Source organism: Lissotriton vulgaris, chromosome 2_1, assembly GCF_964263255.1.
Source record: "Lissotriton vulgaris chromosome 2_1, aLisVul1.2, whole genome shotgun sequence".
Lineage (NCBI taxonomy): Eukaryota > Metazoa > Chordata > Amphibia > Caudata > Salamandridae > Lissotriton > Lissotriton vulgaris.
Genome location: NC_141687.1, coordinates 264,472,931 through 264,495,723, shown reverse-complemented (window position 1 = coordinate 264,495,723; position 22,793 = coordinate 264,472,931). Strand labels below are relative to the sequence as shown.

General features: G+C 45.6%; 1 protein-coding gene across 1 annotated transcript in view; it reads left to right on the top strand.

Moving 5' to 3' along the window:
* Positions 1 to 16,556, top strand: part of DHRS11 (dehydrogenase/reductase 11) — a 465,765-nt gene extending 449,209 nt beyond the window's left edge. The window contains exon 7 of the mRNA XM_086954903.1: positions 16,195 to 16,556. Coding sequence (XP_086811029.1) covers positions 16,195 to 16,236 — 42 coding nt within the window. The 3' untranslated portion in view covers positions 16,237 to 16,556. The remainder of the gene's footprint in view (positions 1 to 16,194) is intronic.
* Positions 16,557 to 22,793: the final 6,237 nt, after the last annotated feature.

Sequence of the window (22,793 nt, the reverse complement as noted above, 5' to 3'; positions counted from 1 at the left end):
ATGCATTTGCCTATGCTTGTTTATTAAAACGTGGTGGTCACTGTGAACTCGGATGCTATGTCAAAGGTAGCTTGCTTCACTTCCTGTTTTAAGCTCTATCCACCTTATGGAAGAGAATGAGACGTGCAGATCATGGCTCAGTCTTACAAGTCACACGATGAGCAATAACAATGAATTCGCATTAAAGCGATACACTTATTTGGTGTCAAAATTGGAGCAGTTTCCATCACAAGTAGGCCTATTGGAAACATTATCAAGAAGGCCAAGAGACTAAGGCAATTTTTTAATAATATCAGTAATTATCTGTGTATACCAAAATGGGTATCGCAACAAATGAAACGTGTATGGTCAAATGAGCACTCAGTAATACATACAAAGTATCTAGGAGTCGAGCAGAGAAAGAAGAGCTCAATTGATCGAAGACCCTTCACACGACAGAAGAAAGTATTGTGAATTTAATCTTTAGATAATACCACGTGATATAGTGTGAAAAAAATGCACGTGATCAATCAACTGGGAAAGACAGACCCAAGGGTAGGTGAAAATATTCCCATCAGTTGTCGATCTGTACCGCCACTTTTACATCATGTGGGTTCTCCTTACCCAGGAGTTAGTGCAATCACAGTCACAAGGATGTGAAAAGACTGTGAGAGCCGAAGAACCTTTGTATCTACCAGGTAGGCTGTGCAAATTAAAAGTCAATGTGAGGAGACAACTGACAAAAGCAGTGCAAATATGTGAATATTTATTTATTTATTTATTTTTAGAGTTTTCTATAGCGCGAACTTGAACCGATAAGGTTATCAGAGCGCTTTACATAGCACCAGTTCCGTTACATGTTGTCACAGCAGTTTACATAGAATCAGTTACGTTGCACATTTCAGGATCTTGAACCGATTAGGTTATCAGAGCGCTTTACATAAGATAGTGATTTCTCTCAGCTATCCAAGAGTAAAAACAATTGAAATAAACAGATTTAACAGAATATCTGTTCAGCAAATAGTGGACCATTATTTGCTGAACATATATTCTGTTAAATCTCTTTATCTCAATTGTTTTTACTCTTGGATAGCTGAGAGAAATCATTAAAACTTACACTTCTACTCAGCCTGATCCAATTTTATCTTATCACTATTCACATATTTGCACTGATTTTTTCAGTTGCGGGGAGAATTCCCCTGCTGTGCTGAGCGTTCCACAGCAGCCAATGCACCTGTGACGAGCTGAGCTCGTCATGAGCACAGGAGCACTGTAGCTCATGGCGAGCTCAGCTCGTCATGAGTATGGGGGCGCTGTGCGCGCCCCCCTAACCCCCCCCAGCACAGCGGGGGAACTACCCACGCAGCGAAGGGGCTAAAAGAGAGTGTGAAGCAAGCAGGGCCGGACTGGTGCTTTCGGGCAATCCCCCGGTAGGCTGGATGGGGTGGGGGCCGGTTTTCGAACTGGGGGCCGGTTTTGTGGTTGGGGGGCCGATTTTCAGTCCGACCATCGGACCATGAGTGACGTGACACGTGACGTGAGTGTGAGATCGTGAAGCATTCTAGTGGTTGGGCATGGGTGGAGCTAAGGGGTGAGGGGAAGAGGAGGAGCGAGGACAGGAAGGGGGCAGTTAGAGTAGGGACAGGGTCATGAGGAGAAGCAGAATAAAGCTCTGGTAAATAACCATACATTTGTCAGTCGTTATTGCAGTCACGACAGGACAACTGGCGACGAGGGTGGGATGGTGCAGCTAGTCACCTCCCAAGCCCACAGAGACTCGTGACCCGTTCTGCGCCGCACACGCTGGAAGTCGCCGTCGCGACACGTGTGCTGAGCGGTGAATGACCCTGCTCCTCGATCGGCTGGTCGTGTGGAGCCTCCGGGAGTGTGTGGAGCCCTGCTGGGTAAGGCGCTGAAATCGCCTGGAGAAGAGCGCTGCTGAGCGCTAAAACAAATGCACATTTGAAAAGCGCTGTTGAGCGCTGGAATCGTGAGCCCCGTGTGCAGATGTTGGAGCGTCCCGTCTGAAGTGCCCAGAAGTGCCCACCGGGAGCCCACCCCGGCGGGAGAAGTCAAAGAAAGCTGCCCTACCTGAAGCATTGACTCCAGCGGTGGATCCTGGCTGCAACCGGCAAGTGGTAAGTGGAAGCGCTGAGAAATACAGTGACTCCGGTGAAGAAACGAAGAAAAACGGCCGAAATCCCGTCGAAAACGAGATTCCCGCGTGGCCATTTTGGAGTCAGGCAGCAGTGTCCAATCCCCTGCGAGGGATCATCGCCGGCCATTTTGAGGTCAGGCAGAAGACCTGAAATTGCAAATAAACATTGGCGAGTGCCACAGGGCCCAAAAACAAGCACTGGTAAGTCCAAAACAAACATTGGTAAATACAAAAAAACAAGCATTGGCGAAGACAAGAAGCATTCAAACAAACATTGGCAAGTGCAGAACAAGCATTGGTGAGTGCCAAACAAGCATTGGCGAAGACAAAAAGCAACTAAACAAGCATTATTAAATGCAAAACAAGCATTGGCAAAATCAAGAAGCAAGCAGACACGCAGTGGTAAATTCAAAACAAGCAGTGGCAAAAGCAAGCAAACAAGCATTGGTGAAGACCAAACAAGCATTGGCGAAGACCAAACAAGCATTGGTGAAGACCAAACAAACATTGGCGAAGACAAGAGACAAGCGAACAAACATTGGTACACGCGAAACAAGCATTGGCTAATCTAAAGGAACAATCAGTGACAAGTGTACGGAACCAAGCACTGGCAAGAGACAGATAAAGACAACGTTGAGAACAAACCGAAGAAGGCAATCCTGCAGAAGACCCCGAAGAGGGCAGAACTGCGGAAGACCCAGAGAGGACGGTCCTGCAGAAGACCCCGAAGAGAGCAGTCCCGCAGAAGACACCGAAGAGAGCAGAACTGCAGAGGACCCAGAAGAAGACAGAACTGCTGAAGACCCCGAAGAGGGCAGAATTGCAGAAGACCCCGAAGAGGGCAGAATTGCAGAAGACCCCGAAGAGGACCGCACTGCAGAAGACAGTTCCAAATAAGCGAAGACCGCATCGAATGTAACCAATGAATGCAAATGAGCAACGTGACGTGAAATGAGTCAAGGGTCAATAAACATAGCGGACACTGGTAAGTACAAGGGACGCGCTGAAAACAAGCTCAAGTCTGCACAAACCGTGAATGCGACAAACACAAGCAGTGAGGAAGCCTTCTCTCATCAGCGAAGGGAGTGGAGGACCTGTGCTAGTCCAGAAGAGATGCATGAATGAATGAGATGTCAAATGTGTTAGGTATCATCGTGAAAGAGCCATCAACCACCTGCAGCTAGCATACAACTCTAAAGAAAGGGAGCCACAAGTCACACACAGGTAGCTGAGTGGTGGCCCGCCTGAACTCCAGAAATCCAAGTTCACTCACTGGAGCATACTGAGCTAGCTGCAAAGTTTACTGACCTCCAAGCAGACGACCAGACTGAGGATCTCGGCTACAGAGAGTCTGCAAAGAAGACGGGGAGCAAAGTGAACAGTCCTGTGACCGTAACAGAACAGAATCTTCATCTCTCATGGCAGTGGGAAAAGCAACACAGAGGTCCAATCCCTGCATTGGAATACCACCCTAGTGACACAAACTGACACCCAGAGTTTGAGTCCCAAATGGAACCGGTGGTTAGAATCACTGGAGGAGTTTCTTGACGCAATCGGTGAAGGGAGAGACGGAAAATGTCTAATGTTACTTCTCCAGCTGGTGGGCCATGAAGGCCGACGCTTGATCGACACATTTTCTGAAAAGGACACAGAGACCTATGAAAGACTCCAAGAGAAGTTACGTTCACATTTCCATGCACAAGCAGATGTGGATTATGATCGCATCGCCTTCAACAAAGCACGGCAGGAACCAGGAGAAACATTGCCAAGCTTCATCATCCGGCTGCAAAGTCTAGTACAGTATTGCCATTTCAACACACTTACAAATGAGGAAGCAGTTCGGCTCCGGATAATTGAAGGATGTTCAAGTTCTAGCACGAAGAAAAAAGATTCTTCGAGGGCATTGGTCACTAAAAGAAATTATCAGGAAGGCTGATGTTGGAGTGCGGATCAAAGCAAGAGGCAGATCAAACGAATTGCACCTTAATGCAAGAACCAAGTATACCAGGAAAGAGACATCACTCATGCCTGGGAATAAAGTCCAGGAAGCAAATAGAACCAACCAGAGGGAGGATGAAGGTAGATCAGAGATACGACAATGGGAGAGACAAAGGGACATAGAATACTCCGAGTCAGCAACCTCAAGGAGTTATTCAACATCAAAGAGTCATTCAAAGCATGGCACAAACTATTCTGAAGACGATAACGTGTCAAGTGGGACAGATCACCTGCCCAACAAACGGGCAAGAAAGAGAAACTATGAAAGAATGGACCAGTCAAGTCAACAGTGGAAGTTGATACACAACCACTCCCAAGTACCGTACTGCCTAACAAACTCGGGATATGAGTATGAGGAACCATCAAGCAGCAGAACACATCACACCTGCAGCACAGACGCCACTACACAAAACAAGTGGGAAGAAGAAGTCAATAGCATAAGACTGACTGATTCACTCCGACACCGAAATAGGGGCGATAAACGCCTCCATGGCAGCCGAGACAATGGGGAAACTGAGAGGATGTTATTACCAGTGGGCGAGCGAGGCAGACATGAAACACCCTGGGATCAAACACGAGAAACAAACACGTGGGTGGCGGGCAACCTTTCCAGTGAAAGGACACCACAGACACTTCAAGAGAAGTACTCGGAGAAACATCCTAAAGATAACTCCGATGTGAAGAGCAGTTCGTCCTGGCCTATTCATGTCAAAGATCTATCGGTCCAGACCCGCCCACTGGAACGTCCTCGGAGAAAATCGACAAAGGAAGTCTCTGAGTTAGATAGCATGTCTGTCCGCTCCTGGAATTTGATACACGACTCCTCTGAGTCAGAAAGCATGTCTGTCCGATCTTTCGAGTCGACCGAGTCATGGGCACGACAACGGCCATGGCGTCAATCACTCGAACACGCCATAGAACCAAAGGACGTTCTCCCCATCAAGGTCAACCTATCTCAAACTAATGTCTTTGAATCCTCTATCACCGCACAAGACAACCTGTCATGTCAGTCGCAGACACCTCCTGACTTAAAGAATATACCATTGCCACGAATGGGGTCAGCAAGGCTGACTCAAAGGATCTCTCGAATAAAAACAGATAGAAAGGACACTACGCACTGGGCAAGACAAGTCTGCCCAGTCACCCCACAGAAGAAACTTGACGTGGTAACGGAGACAGATCATCCTCAGATGGGAGGAGACCATGCACCTGCTCAGATAGTTAAAGGATTCTACAATCCCAGTTGCGAGTGGGAGTGGGCGAACCAACCAGAGGCAGCGACTGAGTCTCCAAACCAAACCAAACTTCTCTCTCCAAGCAGTGCATCACTGTCAGGGATGCCTGACGTCGAACCGCAAGACAATGCTGCCTTCGACCAGATAAGATCGAGTGAAGTGCAACGACATATGGATAGTCGGAAGAGGACTGGAGCAACCTCCACTCATGAAGGAAATCGTGTATCAATGAAACAAGAGCCATCAAGGAAGCAAAACTGTCACCCTCACGATGAACCCTTCACAGCCCTCTTACAAGAGGCGATCATGATTGACTCGGAGACTGAAGATGAGTGGTCGGTACATGATCCTATCAGAAACCGTCATGAGCCTGGGAACAAGAAGATCACAAGAGACATTTTGCAAGTTCAAAGATGTGCTCCTGCAATCAATGAGACTCTTATCAAAGCACTAGAAAGCCACACCAAGGAAATGGACTGGCATCTCCATAGCTTCAACGAGCAACCTACAGACCCATGTGGCTGACAGAGGAACTACACAAATGTTGGACGCTCATTATGTTTGTCTTTGTTAACAAAGGGGGAGATGTGAGATCATGAAGCATTCTAGTGGTTGGGCATGGGTGGAGCTAAGGGGTGAGGGGAAGAGGAGGAGCGAGAACAGGAAGGGGGCAGTTAGAGAAGGGACAGGGTCATGAGGAGAAGCAGAATAAAGCTCTGGTAAATAACCATACATTTGTCAGTCGTTATTGCAGTCACGACAGGACAGTGAGTTGAGTCACTCACTTCAGAGAGAAGTCTCCAGGTGTCTGAAACTCTCAGACTTCCAAGTTCCAAGCAATACTACCAGGCCCGAATAGTAGACTGTAGCTGCAGGGAAAACAGCAGCGCCAGCAACTTGCAAGCCTGATTGACCGTTGTGCACTGCAAGTGCAACTAAACTTCTGTTTCAGGAGGAGGAGGTGCCTGTGCGCAGCGCGAAGAATGATGCACCGTCTCCTCTTCCTCCGCGTCTGCGCGCCTCTCTAGGGTGTGGCTGATGTAATTCCTGAATGCGCATTGGGTAATTAAAACTGCGCATGACTAGACGAGCAGAGGTGCGCACTTTTTACCCGGGCGGCCATGATTTATTTATTCTACTGGCTAGCCCGCCGATGTAGCTAGCTCCCCTGTGTCTGCCACCAACAGTGGGAGGTGAGTAGGTTTTCCGGCACCAAATCAATTAATGATTGTCTTCTTGGTGGTGGCACAAACAGTTGGTGGGCGTTGCGCCTCGCGCAGTGGTGGTGGTCTGGAGATTCTGACCGTTACCAACCGTATATGCACAGCTCTGTGTGTACATGAGGCCTCTCGCCTGCTAGCACCTTGTCAGCCTTGCTTCAATGAGCTTAGCTACCCATTCCTGAGCTGAGCGCCCAACTCAGGCTGAGGAGGCCCTCCTCAGCCTGAGTTGGGCGCTCAGCTCAGGAAAGGGTAGCTAAGCTCATTGAAGCAAGGCTGAACAAGGCGCTAGCAGGCAAGAGGCCTCAGCATGCCCTACTTCTCGTCCTGCATTTGATGATCACACAGCTCAGCGCCGAGGTGGTCTCTGTTCTGGTGCAGGCACTCTGGTAGGATGTTGGCACGGGAACAGTGTGGGCATGATACCAGTTGGCTCAGTATGAAACTATACATCTTGCTCCTGTCATGGACGTGAAATGGACAATGTTTCCTGGGGCACAGTGTACCACGCAGGCAGTAGCTATCACATGGCACAAGCATACCATCTGGGATACACTTCTGATCGGCTAAAGTAGTGTTACTTTGAAAATTACCCTCAGGGCGGCCTCTAAAGACTGTGGCTAATTGAAAACCTTGTGTAACGTCCATTATTACACATTGTGAAAGAAGCACTTACAAACCAGTTCCAAACTCCTCTTACAACAGACCTTAATTACCTAAGATTTTCCTGTTCTGCTCACGGTAGACATGCACATTCATAGAATGAACAGCACAGAAACACGACTAATGTACTCAGAGCAGACGATAGAGAAACACATGATGAGGTAGGAATAAAAGATGCCATCCTTTTATTCACCAACGTACATTTAAAAACAGAAAAACATTAAAAAGTATGAGTATAAAAAGTATTTTAAAATTGCAAGAATGCTAACGTGAAATAAAAGATGAATAAAAGTGTGAAAGGAGTATTATGACCATGCACATCTTCCAATAAGTGAATGCACTCTCTACTCTATTTTAAAATACATCTTTCTATAAAAACAAATGGATAAAAGGGGAAGAAAGATTTGCATTCATATAGCACTTGTTACCCCTGATGGGTGTTGAAGCGCTTTTCTGGCGAGTAGCACGCCACTCCGGAACCCATAAAGGATTAGTGCTGAAAATTAGTATAGTATAAATATGAAGTAATTTGAGTAGTCGATATGTTATTCAGTTACTTGGGTAGTATATTAGTATAGTTGAATATGGAATTTGAGAAGTGAACATGCTAGTCTGTTAATTTTGATTGAAAGGGAGGGATAAAAGAGTGAAGGATTTTTTTTTTAGGTCTTAGCAGAAGGAGGAGGTTTTTGGATGAGTAAAAAGGAGTTTTGGAGCAGAGGAGTCAGAGGGAAGAGTTTAGAAAGGTTTGTTTTAGGGGATCAGTATAGTAAAAAGAGGTGTCAGATGATTCAAGGAGGGGTAGAGTAGGAGAGTCTAGAAAGGGTTATTTTGGTGATCATAGTAGTGGTATGGGCTTTGGGATAAATGGGAGAGTGGATGTAAAGGATATATTGATAGATGTATAGGATGAGAGATAGGGAAGTGCATTGGAAGGAGTAGTAGAAAGAAGTAACAGACTAATATCCACCACTGAAATTACTTCATATTTCACCATATTAATTCACCATTAATAGTTTATAGGCTTCCTGAATAGCGTGCGTCAACAAGCGCTATATAAATACAAACCTTTGTCCTCTGTCCTTCTGCTATCATTCCAAATCCAAATACCTGACTAACCTATCCACCACTTAAAATGTACTTGCATGTTTCACTATACTAATTCAACACTAATCCTCTATGGGTCCCAGAGTAGCGTGCTACTCTCTGAAAAAGCACTTCGACGCCTCGTCGGGGGTAGTAAGCGCTATATAAATGCAATTACAATACAATACAATACATATGAACCCACTTTGAATAATTCTCGCAAATCTCACTCTGAATTTGAGGGAATAATACATAATTTTTAGTTTCATGAGAAATACATTAAAACAACTGATATGTTTCTGTGGTTTTAATTGTTGGAATGCCTTATTAATAATAACTCTCTATAAACACTAAGAGGAAGTGATTCTTTTTGGAAACCTGTGATGTCATATCTCTGAAGCTGGGGACGGGAGTCTGCGAGTAAGGGGTCCTACTGGAATCCCCCATAATAACCTTGACTTTTCCAATAGGAAGTTCAGTCTCTTTCGGGGAGCTGGAGGCGGGGGTTGCCTCCAAGTAACACCTGCCCTGGGCCCTGCAGGGGGCTCCACTCAATGCTTTTGTTTCCCGAATTCAGGAAACCCCGAAGGTTAAGTACAACAAACACCTGATAGGGGTCTCCCTACATTTGGGACCGTTCATATCACCCCGCTCCCTACAGGGCAGCCTTCACAGTTCCAGGCCTGGATACACAAGGAGATCACTTTTCCCAGCAATGACAATGCTAATGGTAATGTGCACAGAGATGGGACACATTACCCAGCAGTGACAATGCTAATGGTAATGTGCACAGAGATGGGACACATTACCCAGCAGTGACAATGCTAATGACAATGTGCACAAAGATGGGACACATTACCCAGCAGTGCCAATGCTAATTATAATGTGCACAGACATGGGACACATTCCCCAGCAGTGCCAATGCTAATGATAATGTGCACAGAGATGGGACACATTACCCAGTAGTGACAATGCTAATGACAATGTGCACAAAGATGGGACACATTATCCAGCAGTGACAATGGTAATGATAATGTGCACAAAGATGGAACACATTACCCAGCTGTGACAATGGTAATGATAATGTGCACAAAGATGGAACACATTACCCAGCTGTGACAATGCTAATGATAATGTGCACAAAGATGGTATACGTTACCAGCACTGCCAATGCTAATGACAATGTGCACAAAGATGGGACACATTACCCAGCAGTGCCAACGCTAATGATAATGTGCACAAAGATGGTACACATTACCCAACAGCGACCTTTCTGTCTCCCAAATTTTCTTGGGGGGAGAAGTTCAACTCCCCAAACTCCCCCTAGTAGTGGTTGCTCACTGCGCTTGCTCGATACACACCATGTGGGGGCTGGTCTCACTTTTACTTTGTTCACTCTGATTCACTACTTGTGTCTATTTTTGGTTATCTCTGAAAGAATGTCTTTGGATAGATATGACTGGGTGGGTAACCTGATGTTCTTTAAGGTCATCATCTACTATTTACTGTGCTTTGAAAGTTGATATAATTTGAATATGTAATGAAAAATGTGCTGTAAAATTCACCATTTTGGTCTGTCGTTTTCCAAATTTTTATTGTGGAGAGAACCCCCGCCCCAAGCCTCCCTAGTGGCGGTCGGGCTTGCTTGCTGCGCTTGCTCGCTACGCGCCCGACAGGGGCTGGTCTGCCAAAATTTGCCAGGGCTGCTTTCCGTTCCCAGTTCGGCCCTGGAAGTGCCCATGAATGTCCGGCGGATATCAAGCTGCAGCCCTTGAAGATGCCCTCCTCTGGTAGATATACCATGCACCAAGGGGCCGAATTTCTGCTTCCAATGTAGATTTCATACAATGATATTGCACCAACTGATTGAGTGTATCTGATGTAGGACTGGAGAGTTTGATTTATAAAGATTTCTAATAAGAAATCGCAAATTGCATCAAATAACGATTTGCAATTTGATATTTCCTATCAGGACTCTACTAAAATGGATTTGGTAGAGATGGGTGCAACTTGCACACCGACTTCTACCAAATGAATTGGTATTTTGTAAAACAACTTCCTGATAAATAGGTTGGTTCACAAAATTCTGATTCGTAGTGGGCCATAATTCGACCTACCTCATTAACTTGCATGATGTTCGCAAACTGAGACCCACTACCAGCAGCGGTAAGGTAAAAGCGTAGGGGCCAGGTGGGGGGATGGTTTTGACAGACGACCACGAGGGGAAATTAATTATTTACTTAATTTTCCCTTGGGATTGTCGGTCGAATTCCGCCCCCCCACCCGGCTCCACCGCCTCACCGATCTTACCTTCACTGGCTGCACCTGCCCACTATGATTGCTTAGAATTACAGGCATCGTAGCCTGCTGGAGTCAGCAGACCACCATGTCTGTGATCGCTTTATAACAAAGCAACTTTTTTTTAAATGCAGCCCATTTTCCTAAAAGAAAAGTAGAAATCATTTAAAAATGAAAATGAATAATTTTGAAACACTTTTTTGGGAGTATTTTATTATCACACGGGCATAGTACCTCATCAGACTGCCATCATGCTAACGGAGCCCTGCACCAAACTGCTGAAAGCATTGACAGAAAAAGCTGTGACGGCAGTTCCTGACAGTTCTTTATAAATGACCGCCAGCTTGGTTGTCATTTGTACATTTGGTGGGCGGCAACTCCGTCAGGGTGCAAAACATTAATATTTTATCACTAAATCCAAATTGGTGGTATCCACTTCCAAACGGGAAGCGGTCTGTCCCCTTAGTGAATTAGCGCGGGTACTATATGTGCAGAAGGGGCTCCACAGGCATCTTTGGTCCTTTAAGTAGTACAACAGAGCCACAGGCACAGAAAATGTGTGTGCATGCCCATTGTGGCCTGGAATGCTGTCTGTAATGAGGTCTCATGTGCGTTTCACTTAATGATGGAGCTAGAGAGACTCAACATGTTCATTCCAGTGATACACTTCAAGATCTAGACTCTTAAGCAAGTGAACTTGAAGGTTAAATAAGAAGATATTTTGACTGCATTCAACTTGCATGATGCGCACCTTAACTTTCTGATACATCAGGATTATTGGAGCTACCTCCAGGCCTTCATAAAAGGTACTCCATTACCTGCATGACTTCCTGATCCAACCCTTGTTGGCAGGTAACCAGAGATACAACAAGAGTTTGTGCAGTTATGCAAGATCACTATTAGTTACTAAATAAAAGGAAGCCCCACCTATCTCTGTCTTAGCCACTCATCTTCTTTGGGGATCCTTTCCAACACAGTTGAAAGGAATGTGTATCTCTCAGATGGGCGGTGCTGTAAAAGAGTCATATCCCGGATCCCAGTTCAGTGAATAACTCTGATGAGGACACGTCTCAGGGTTCAGTGTCACCTCGCTCCATGGGCATTATAGTATGTAAAATTCCTTCATCCGTGTGTTCTAAGCCACTTGCATCCTCAGTCAGAAGATTTTGCCCATCCTTTCCTGATGACCAGCTTGATCTTTCATTGGCTGCAATGGTGGCTAAGATCAGAAACCCTGAGAATGGAACAAGTTTGGATCTCCCTTAAACTCTTAGAGCCTTGACTACAGATGCCAGTGCAGCTAGGAGTGGCTGAAGAGAAAATATTCTCTCCCGCTTCTCCTAGATCTAGTACTCTCAAGGTCTGCCAGATCATCAAACTGAAACTGGAAGTCATTGGGCTACAGATGTTCATGCTTGTGGAGCCTTTACATAACCAGGTAATTGTCATCAAGATGGAAAACACAGTTCCCAAGGTATACAGGAATTGGCAAGCAGGCATCAGAATTTTGGCCTTGGATCTCTTGGTAAAAATATCTTCACCTGGGCAGAACTGCTGCTTGTTTTACTGAGGACTTCTCATGTGAGTAGAACGCACAGCACCGCAGATGGCCGGAGTCATGCCTTCCAATAACTCATGATTTAGATTTTCCTGAAGGGCATTCTTGGCCACATGGAGGACCGTCCCTCATCCGTCTGTAGACTTATTTGAGACCTGGGACAATTCTCTGCTGCCTTGCTTCCTTTCCAGGTTGAGGAGCCACTGCCCTAGGAGTGGATGTTGTCTTGGCTCCAAGGCTAGAGGACTTTTTTATATATAGGCATACACCCTCATTTCACCTATGTTGCTGGAGCACTCTCTAATTCTTCGCATGTCACCGGTCTGTCAAGCCATTAGCTTCTCCAGATGAGGCTGTCTGTCTGGAGATTCAAATGTAAGTACAGAACCCTTGGTGTTGGGAAGGGAGACTGCTATAAAATGCTAACACTGCAGGCAGTCTTCCACAAGACAGACATATAGTAATCATTGAGTTTCATTTTTGTCTTATGATTGGGGGAAAGGGACTATGTCAGTGTCCTGTCCACCTCTCTGGGTCTTGGATTTCTTGATGGAGGGAATTCATAAGAGTTTAGCTAAGGGATTCTGAAAGTTCAATGACTTGCCACCTGCACATCGTGGCAACTCTGAATAGCTTTGTCTCTGCAATGGCAGTGCAATCTTGAGCCAAAATTTGAACATTATTATTACTTGGCGATATTTCAGCGATTGCCACCTCGCGGCAAATGCATGGAAGAGCAGGGGGTGGTTGTGCCGCCCCCAAAACTCATGCCACCAGGGGTGGACCACCCCCCTACCCTTGCTATGCCACTGCCATCATGTTTTGCACCCTGACGGAATTGCCGCCCACCAAATGTATATTAGGAGTGTGTTCCCTCATTTGCATAAGGTAGTGGCCCAGTGGAAATGAGTGAAGCACTTTGCCTCTGCGCCTGTGCCTTTTTATGGATGCGGGCATTGGGACAAGAGACTGTTAAGAGACGCACTGGTATCTGCCACAAAAAGGTAGAGCACAGTTAGTGTGCCCTCAGAGGTCAGCCCTTTGGAAGAGAGAAAGGGGGACATCTCCCTGCAGGCTGGTGCAGTCACTCACCCACCGGTGAATCCCTGTCCTCTCTTTGTAGTGCAGTCAGGTGAATCCTGTACAGTGAAAGACAGACCTGAGGCTTTGAACAGCTACTCCCTTTTTCAGTAATGTGCTGCCCTCAGGCCAGCCAATAATTCTTGTCGGGCCTAGAGACAGGGCATTATCAATAATGTAGTGCACTGTTCCTGTTTGTGCCCAGTGCATCAATTTGAAGGTGTACCATGACACAAACAGAGGCAGTGCACCCTCTTTGTAATATGACCCCTCATGCATTTGGATGTAGAAAAATAAACGTGTTAGACACACATCTCTTCTCGTTGTGGGATGATAAATATCCTTTCGTATAACAGGTACTATTGGTCTAGCCCAAAACATGTTTCTGGCGTGAAGGGCATACAATAGAATTCTTGTGACTGGTGCCAGTGTTCTTCCTTGAGCCAAATACTGTAGCATTCTCCCACTGCAGTATTGCCTGTAAATGTTGCTGTTCTAATAGTATGAAAAGCAATATATGCCATGTACTTCATTTATTGCTCCATGGTACAATTCAGAACAGACTGACTTCTCAAACAGAGCCTCATATAAGTGAATGAAATTCTTCTTCAGACACCAAGTAAGGTCCCGAGAGAAAGATTTGCGCCCAGGTAAGACCTTTGAAGCCCTGCACCCAACTACTGCCCATTGCATCCTTCAAGGTCCTATCATTGGCCACCATGGAATCAACTGGAACCAAGTCTTTCAATAGGAGCTCCTCACTCTGCACTGAGTATAAGTGAGCTACAAATTTGGGAGTCACCAATTCCTCGGGGTCATTCAATGTGTGCTGCACCACACTTGTCCTGGAGCAGTTACAGGCAGGAGAGGACTTATCGTATCTGTTGAACGTGTCATCTTCAGTTGAAGTAACCACCAGTGCTGGGGTCAAGTTCTACCTCCTGTTATTCAGGGTTACTTTGACTTGCACCTCCACACATACCTTTACTTTGCATCAGAATCTCTATCTTGATCACGCTTGTGAATTTGAAGGAGAAGATTGGCAGAATTCTCTGCTTGGACAGAGCCACACACACACTGCCTTATCAATTAGAATTTGATGTTCCTGAACTAAGGAAGGAAGCACTGGAATCGCAGGAGGAGTTGCAGCCCTGGAGGCAAGTCTCTTCCCTGTCTTGGAAGGCATAGAGTGAGAGGTAGATTTGGAGTCTTATCTATTCCGATGCTTCCACCACTAGCAGTCTTACAACTACTTTCCCTGGATGAAATGCCACTAACAGGAGTACAGAGCAACACGTTTTCACTGCCCAGTCTTAAATATCTTATTCAGTTCCGCAGGTGAGGGTCAGATAGCAGAACATGACATAGAATATGTGAGATAGTTAGATAGTCCATTTTTTTGTTTAATGTGTAAAGCTTTGACCATGTTGTTGGTCACAGCCTCTGTTAAAGTGTTGCTCTTTTCAGCCAGGCCACAGAGTAACCTGCAAGAACTGACTTGGCTCGAAGGAGGCAAACACAAGAGCATATCCTTCCTCCATTCAGTTGACATATTTTTGAAACAAGACACATACACTAGACTTGCAGTGTTTTATAAATTAAAGGAAAATTAGATGAGCTGACCCAGAGAACAAGCAGAGAAGAGGGAAGACAGCAGCATTGTCGACCATTAAGGCCCCTACAATCTTAGAGGCTAGATACATGCAGGTAGGACCCCAATCTGAGGCTCCTCCACCTCATATGTGTCAAACCATTCTCACCCACATTACACACGATATTGTGAATCACAGGGCCCAGTCATGGCAGACTATACAAAGTTACACAGGGGAAGCAGGCAGGCCAACTCCCAACTAAGATATGGGTGAAAAGGACAGTACCACACAGCTGTTTCTCAACTGCCACAAACAGTTATACATGTCTTTGACTGGTCAATGAGACAATAGTCGCCAAAGTTTAAAGGATTACCATGTTGGTTGACCCTTATCAAACAGATTCTAGTGTTCTGTTGGTGAGCAAAAGGTAAATTATGTTTTATGTTGACCCTTTGCAGGGCCGGACTGGCCCTAGGGGGCATTGGGCATTTCCCCAGGAGGCTGGATGGTTGGGGGTTGTTTTGCAGCAGTGGGGGCCGGTTTTGCAGCGGTGCTGCAATATCAGTCCCCAGTAACAAAAGCAACAGTGCTTCACACTTGCACCCCCGCCCCCAGCGGCACTTTTCCCAACCCCCTTTAGGAGGCTAGTCCGGCCCTGATCCTTTGTCAAGGGGACCCGTGACTTGTGTCCTGCCCAAGAAAACAAGCTGGGTCTGTTACAATGAGAAAATGAGGAGTGGAATATCACATGGACAATGTTTCAGAGACATTCAATTTTACACTAATATGTTTGTAAGGGTACTTATATATTGCCACCTCGGATGGGCAGTAGCAGAGCACTGAACAATGGGCAAGAACCCTGCCATTCGCTTCAAGATACTTTACGACGAGGGAGTCTCCATTTTGCCCGACATGGGCACGGAAGTGACTTTGGTCAATGATAGGGACAAATCAGATGGCCGAAAGTGATGGGCAGCCTTCGTGGTACTTGTACTACCATCAGCCACATGAAAAAAACACTTTGCATTTCACAGAGCTTATCCATAAGCATTAGTTATACCTGTGCAACTCAAACCTAAGCCGGAAGTAAGGCACACCTAGTCCCAGAAAATGCTTTGTGGATCAGAACTGCATCTTTAAGTGTAATGCAAAATTAAGACAGAAGTAAAACACTACAACCCACAAAACAATATTTTGTAACCGCTCCTTAGGATTCGCTTCATTGTCCTGGCATCACGCTACTTCTGGTACCAAAATACCAGAACATATTACACATATCTGCTGTTAAGTGGGTAATCTTATGTTATTTTCTTTTCAATTTCCATAGGTTGGCGAGCTACTTGTACGGCCCACAGAGCAGTTTAATTAAGGAATGGATCGCTGGCTGCCGCTTTCAAAATCAAGAGAAAAACAGAGGCGGCTGTTACATGCTCTGAGTTTACTTCTTTGTTTTGTAGTGTCTGGGAGCAGCTGCCTGTCACAGGGAGTGATTGCCTTTGATTCCTAGGCTTTCCCAATCAGTAGACAGTAAAAGCAAGTATCTATGAACTGCAGTTTGGATCCGTGATTTCCTTTTGAGCCAGTGATTTTTCAGTACAGTAAATTGCATGCAAATTGCTTGAAAAAATAGAACATTTGAACCTGAGAACAAATAAATGCCAACATGTAAACAAGCATTCACTAAAAGAACCCTGTGTCTCTTGTGGTTTTCAATTTGAATGGATGCACAATCTTGACAAAATTACAAATCTGTATTTTAAATGATAAACCCAACTCCTGTAACAGCAGTAAAAATTGTGAAAGTTTGTGTGTATGAGCGTTTCTCTCGGTATATTCAGGTGTGATGAGAGCCACGAATAATCATTGAACCTAATAATGCACTCTAATACAGGATAAAGTAACCAGGGTAATCTCCTGTAATCTAACACAAAGTAAATCAATATGAAATCAGGGTTACCGTATGTAATATAATATGGAGTAACGTAAATTGAGCAATCTCATTTTTGTAGAGTCTGTTAATTCAAACGTTGAAAAAAAACAGAACAAGGCAGAAAATTTACAGAAACATGAAAAATACTGAGAAGGGACATCTGTTGGAAATCATTGAATATAAATATAGTTTTCTTCAAGAACTCAGCCCTGTTCAGTGTGGCGCGCCGTAAATTGCTTGTGTTTGCATCAGGGGCAGACCTCCCCTAATTTTCCAAAAGTATTGGTGTCTAATTTGCCTGGGTCCTGATTTTGAAGATAAATAAAGAAGAACATGGATAGAACATCTACAGAGGGCTTTAGAAAGTATTTAACGTGCAAAGCGTGTAAAATTGGAAAGAATGTTAAAAAAATAGTGGATAAGAACAGATACACAATCAAAGTCAATCAAAAACGTACATGTGAAACAACATTCGTAGTGTAGATTTTGGAGTGTACCTGTGGTTTAAAGTATGTTGGCAGTACAATTTGCCTATTCAAAAAGAAGATTTTAAAATACATTCGGGCAGTAGAATTTAAAGATCCTTCATTTCCAAAAGCGAAGCACTATGTGAAAAATCATGAGGAGAATCGCCAATCCATGAAGTACTATGGTATACAGCACAGATTACAGACAGAATGCTAGGGGATAGAACCAGACTGCTTCACCCGAGAGATTCCAAGTACATCCTTCAAAACTAGAATTCCATTTGGATTGAATAATGATGAAGAAATGTTCGTACTTCTGAAGTGCTATTGCTAAAGGATTTCAAGTTAAATACCAATTATGGAAATCAGTACTCCGAAATCTGCAGATAATTTGAAAATTACATTCATTTGTAGAAAGACAGATAAGGGTGAATTTGTGTTGTATATGATAACTAAAACTTGTATTTGTATGAGAATTATTATTGAAATGTTATGTTTTTAAAATATATTTTATATTATGTTCAAAACATTCAACAAAAGCCTATGAAAGCACCATACAGCAAATCTGAAGTCTAACCCCAGTAGCTGCATAATGATGACAACTTCCCAGAACAGCCAATGTCTCCCCCACGCACCCCTTCCCAGACGTCAATTGGCCTCTACAAGTTCAATGGCAAGAATAAGCTCCGGGCTACAAACGTCAATTACAGCAGATATCAACACATCCACCTTTATTCAGGTGTTACCCTACGTTGTCTCCTACTGTCCTCCTTTATCTCTAGAGAATAATAGTTCATCTATGTACCCCATAACTTACGGAAGTTGTGAGGGCAGTTCCTGCTGGCATATGTAGCTTTTTTCGCCAACATGTACATGACCTGTTTCCATTCCTGAAGGGTTGGGCATTCCCATGCTCCCTAATATCGAGCTATGTTCAATACTGGGGAGCACAGAAATGGCAGTTCAATATCATTGGGGATCTCCAATATAAGGAATCTGAGATCCAATGGGATCTGTCTTGCAAACACCCCACCATGCTCACCAGTGAGCCCAACCCAATAATCCAGAATCAGGGGGCAGCTCCAAATGGTGTTGAAGGGGCCATCCTCTCCTTGACATCTCAGACAGTGTGGGTCTGCTCCCTATCCATGACATGCGACTGACGTCTATCATAGTGCACTCTATGGAATATTTTGAATTGGACTAGATGTAGCCGGCCTCTGATGGCTACCTCCCGGTGATGCATCAATGCTGCTTCTCAATCAATATCTGCCTGCTCCCACACCTCATCCACCCACCTCTCTTGTAACTTATGTAGGGTATCTGGCATGTTATGATTACTGGAACTATAAGTTAGGGAGATCTCACCTTTCCCCAGTTCCTCTGTTTGGAGCCTCCCTTCCAGTAGGGCATAATCTGGGATACCTTCTCCAGGGAGCCCCTCCTTGCTCCATGCATGTCTTATTTGTACATATTTAAGGACTTGACCTGTATTTATCCTGTAGACGTGCAGAAGCGAGAAGAACGGCATTAGATCACCACCCCAAATAGGTCTCCCACCTTTGAGATCCCGATCAGTACTCCAGTCCCTGCAATTTGCACAGTTCAGGGAGCCAGTGCCCTTCCCACAAATGTGTATCTCTTGTAGGCTTGTTGTGCCACCCAGTAGTTTTGATGGCTTTATCGCAGGCTGCTATCATCACCTGGGTGGCCGGGAGAAGGTGTTGAGCCCCCCACTACATAAAGGTAAGGCAGACAGGTTTGCTCCCTCCATTGTGCCTACTCCAGCCTAAAAGTTGGGTGATCCAGGGTGGTAAATAGCCAATCATTTATGTAACTGAGGTCGGCTGCCCAATAATAGGCCCTTATGTCAGGTAGAGCGATTGTTCCACCATTGTGTTGCTTACATTGTAGAGTTTTAAGGGATATTCTGGGGTGTTTGCCATCCCATAGCATAGTCCGCACATCACCCTCAATCGCAGTGAACGTTTCAGGCGATATCCGAAAGTACATGTTCTGCAGGGCATAGAGTACTTTTTTGTAGGGAGATCATCTTAAACATGGCTGCTCCTTTTATTATTGTGAGTGGCAACCATCCCCATTGTTCCATTTTTTCTCGACAGGCGCTCATCACCCTCCCAAGGTTGCGCACAAAGTCGTTTTCCCTCCACAGCATCATGAATATACCCAAGTATTTAAACCAAGAGTTGTGTATGTCCAGCAACAGGGGAGTGAGGGCACTTCTATTCCGCATTGTGGTAAAAAAAGCACTGATTTGGCCCAACCGATGCAATACCTGGAATATCTCCCAACAATTGGAAGGTCAAGGGGAGGGACAAGGATGGTTCTGTGGTGTAAAGGTGAACATTGTCTGCATAGAGTGAAATCTTCTCTTCCACCGTGGCCTTCCCCGTGATCTTAAAGCCATGTATCCCTGGATGGTCACGAACTGCGTACACTAATGATTCTATCGTGAGGGCGAACAAGAGAATGGAAAGGTGACAGCCCTATCTTGCACCTCTACTGATGGGGAACTCCGAGGACAACACCCTGTTTACTCGGACAGCAGCCACTGGGCCTGGTATAGCAATATGACCCACTTCTGGTATCAGGGATCAAACCCAAACTTGACTAGTGTATGCTCAAGAAAAGGCCAATTTACTGCGAAAAAAACACCTTTTCTGCGTCAATAGCTAGAAAGACGTGAGGCTCCGTCTGATCTCTTATTTCATTCAGCCAGTTATGTGTGTGTCGGAGGTTATACTGTGTTGACCTGCATGGCATGAAGCCAGACTGGTCCCTATGAATCAGGGGCATGATGACTTAAAGATGTCTGGTGGCCAATATAGTGGCCAAGATCTTCACCTCAGTATTGAGCAATGAAATCGGGCAGTATGAGTTGCAACATTCTTGATGCACGCCATCTTTGTGGATGACCACTATGACCGCCCGTCTACGTTATGGAGGGAGGGTGCCCGTTTGATTGGCTTCCAAGAACAGGATTAAGAGATGAGGTCCTAGCTGCCCTATGTAGTGTTTATAGAATTTCCCTGCAAATTTTGTGGAGGCCGGGGTTTTGTTAAAGTTTACCTTAGGTGTGGCGGCTTTGAGTTCTGCCAAAGTGATTTCAGCCTCAAGTTCCGCACTGGTTTCTGCATCTAATATGAGGGTACTTATGGACTCCAGATATCGTTCAATGTGGGGCAGTGTCTGCAATGGCCTAGCCCTATAGAATTCCACATAGTAGTGAGCAAGCGCCCCAGCTATTTCCTCGTCTGCACTGTCTCCCCCCGGTCCAACTATCTGATGCACCCATTTGGCTTCTTCTTCCCTCTTTCTCAGCCATGCGAGGAGCTTCCCAGCTTTGTCCCCAGCATTGTATAGCCATTGTAGTGTAGCTAGCATTTGAGTCTTTGATTACTCCTGTGTCATCGTTAGATATTAATCCCTTAGGAGGTCTAGGTTTCTGAGGGTGGGGGGGTTCTGGTTCTACTCCTAATCATCCCTCTAGTTCCAGTAACTGTTCCCTGAGCTCCTCCAGGGTACATACTGCCCTCTTCTTCTTTTGGGATAACAGGTTCTGGACCCTGTCTTGGAAGACTGTTTTATAGGCCTCCCAAGGGAATATTTTGAGCATGATTGAGCTTTAATTTTCCTTGAAGTAGAGCTCCAAGTCTACCCTTATCCCGACAGCCTCCTCCCGATCCTGTATATCCCAGGCACTGAGTTTATGGCTGCCCCCTGCATTCCTTTTACCTAACTTCACTAGCAGAGGGGAGTGATCAGAGAGACCTTGGGTCAGGTAGTCTGTCTGTTGTATGGTGCCCCCCTCTCCTGCAGGAGCAAAGATATAATCTAGATGGGAAAAGACTCTACCAGAAAATTAGGAGTACTTCTTCTTGAGGGAGTGAGTGCATCTTCAAAGGTCTGAAAAACTGAGAGTACTCGTGAAGCATGCGAGGGGGTAGGCTGCACAGCCGGAATATTGGGGGGGGGGGGTGCATATACAATGAGCAATGTGATATCCATCCGTCCCCAGAACCCCTTCACTCCCACGTATGTCCCTGATGGGTCTCCTCCAAGTGTGCAAGTTTGGTATAGGCTCCTCTCCCCAAAAATCTGCACTGTGTCCTCCTAAGATGGGTCTCCCGTAGCAGTACCACGTCTGGTCATAATCTTATAAAATATTGGGTCACCAGGCTTCTCTTGACTTCATCTCCCAGACCATTCACATTCCATGAGAGGGCCAATAAAGTCCCATCCATTACTAGTGGAGTAGTCATCCTGGCTCTGCAAGTGGAGGGGGAAGGCACCGGGAGCTAAGTATCACCCAGAGTTCTGACTGCAGAATCATGTGGACCTTAGAGCTCCCACAGGGGCCAGGTGTATGCTGATGTGTCAGTATCTTCCCTTCCTGAACTAAAAGAACTACAATCCCCTTAATGTGTATCCAACTCTCCCCCATCCCATCCCCCAAGGGCCAATGCGAGTGTGTATCCCCATAAAGTAAAAATAGGTAGCTACTCAACAAGGTCATGCGAGAGATCTGTAGCCCACCACCCTGCCCCCACCTTCCAATTCAAACCCTTAGTACACTATCACACAACCTGAGCCAGCCACCCCTGGAAGCGGTGGCTCAGTACATGTGATAAAAAAGGTAATGATTCCAGCTCAGTGAGCCGTCCACCATAGGGAAAGGAGAATTATACTCCAAGGCCCTGAGTCGTCGCCTGTCCCACAGTTATAGTGCCACAGTTAGTCCAGATGCAGTGGCATCCGAGGGGGGACCTCAGGTTTGTGTTCTAAATCTGTGATGGCGATCACCAGGAGGTGAGCGATCTCTGATTCAGTCCCCTGGTCATCGCCTGAGTATCCATGTGTGGATCTCCTCTCCAGAGCAGCCGTCTTACTTTTCTTAGTCTTAGCCACCCTGTCACCTTCTGAATCCGAGGAGATAACCAGTCACCTCTCGGGGCCTTTGTCCCGCCATGGTGTACCTTCCACTCTATTCTGTGAATGATGAGTTCTCCTTTAGGACCTCGGTCTGTCTTTGGGTTGTGGCCCTCCCCCATCAAGGCATCAGTCAACCTCTCACTCTGTCACAGTGTGGGATGTTCCTCCAGCCACCCCACCAGCTCCTCAGGCATCTGGAAGAAAAGCGAGCAATTTCCCAAGAAATAAGACCTTCAACTTGACAAGGAATAAAAGCATGTATTGCAAATGGAGGCTCCGCAGCTTGGCCTTCACTAAATCAAATGTGAGCCATTGTCTCAGGACTTATCGAGTGTAATTTGGGAAAATCAGGATTTTAGAGTTCTTATGATGCACCTCCCCCATCTTGCATACTTCAGTGAGGATCATGTCCCTGTCTTGGAAGTTTAGAAATCATGCTACCACTGTGCCCGCTCAATGACGAAGCAAGAAGAGAACTTGTCTGGAGGCAAGATACATTGCAGCCACTTGTCCAAGGGCTGTCACACTCAAACCTTCAACTCCCTCATGAAACCCAATTAATCTGAGATTATATTG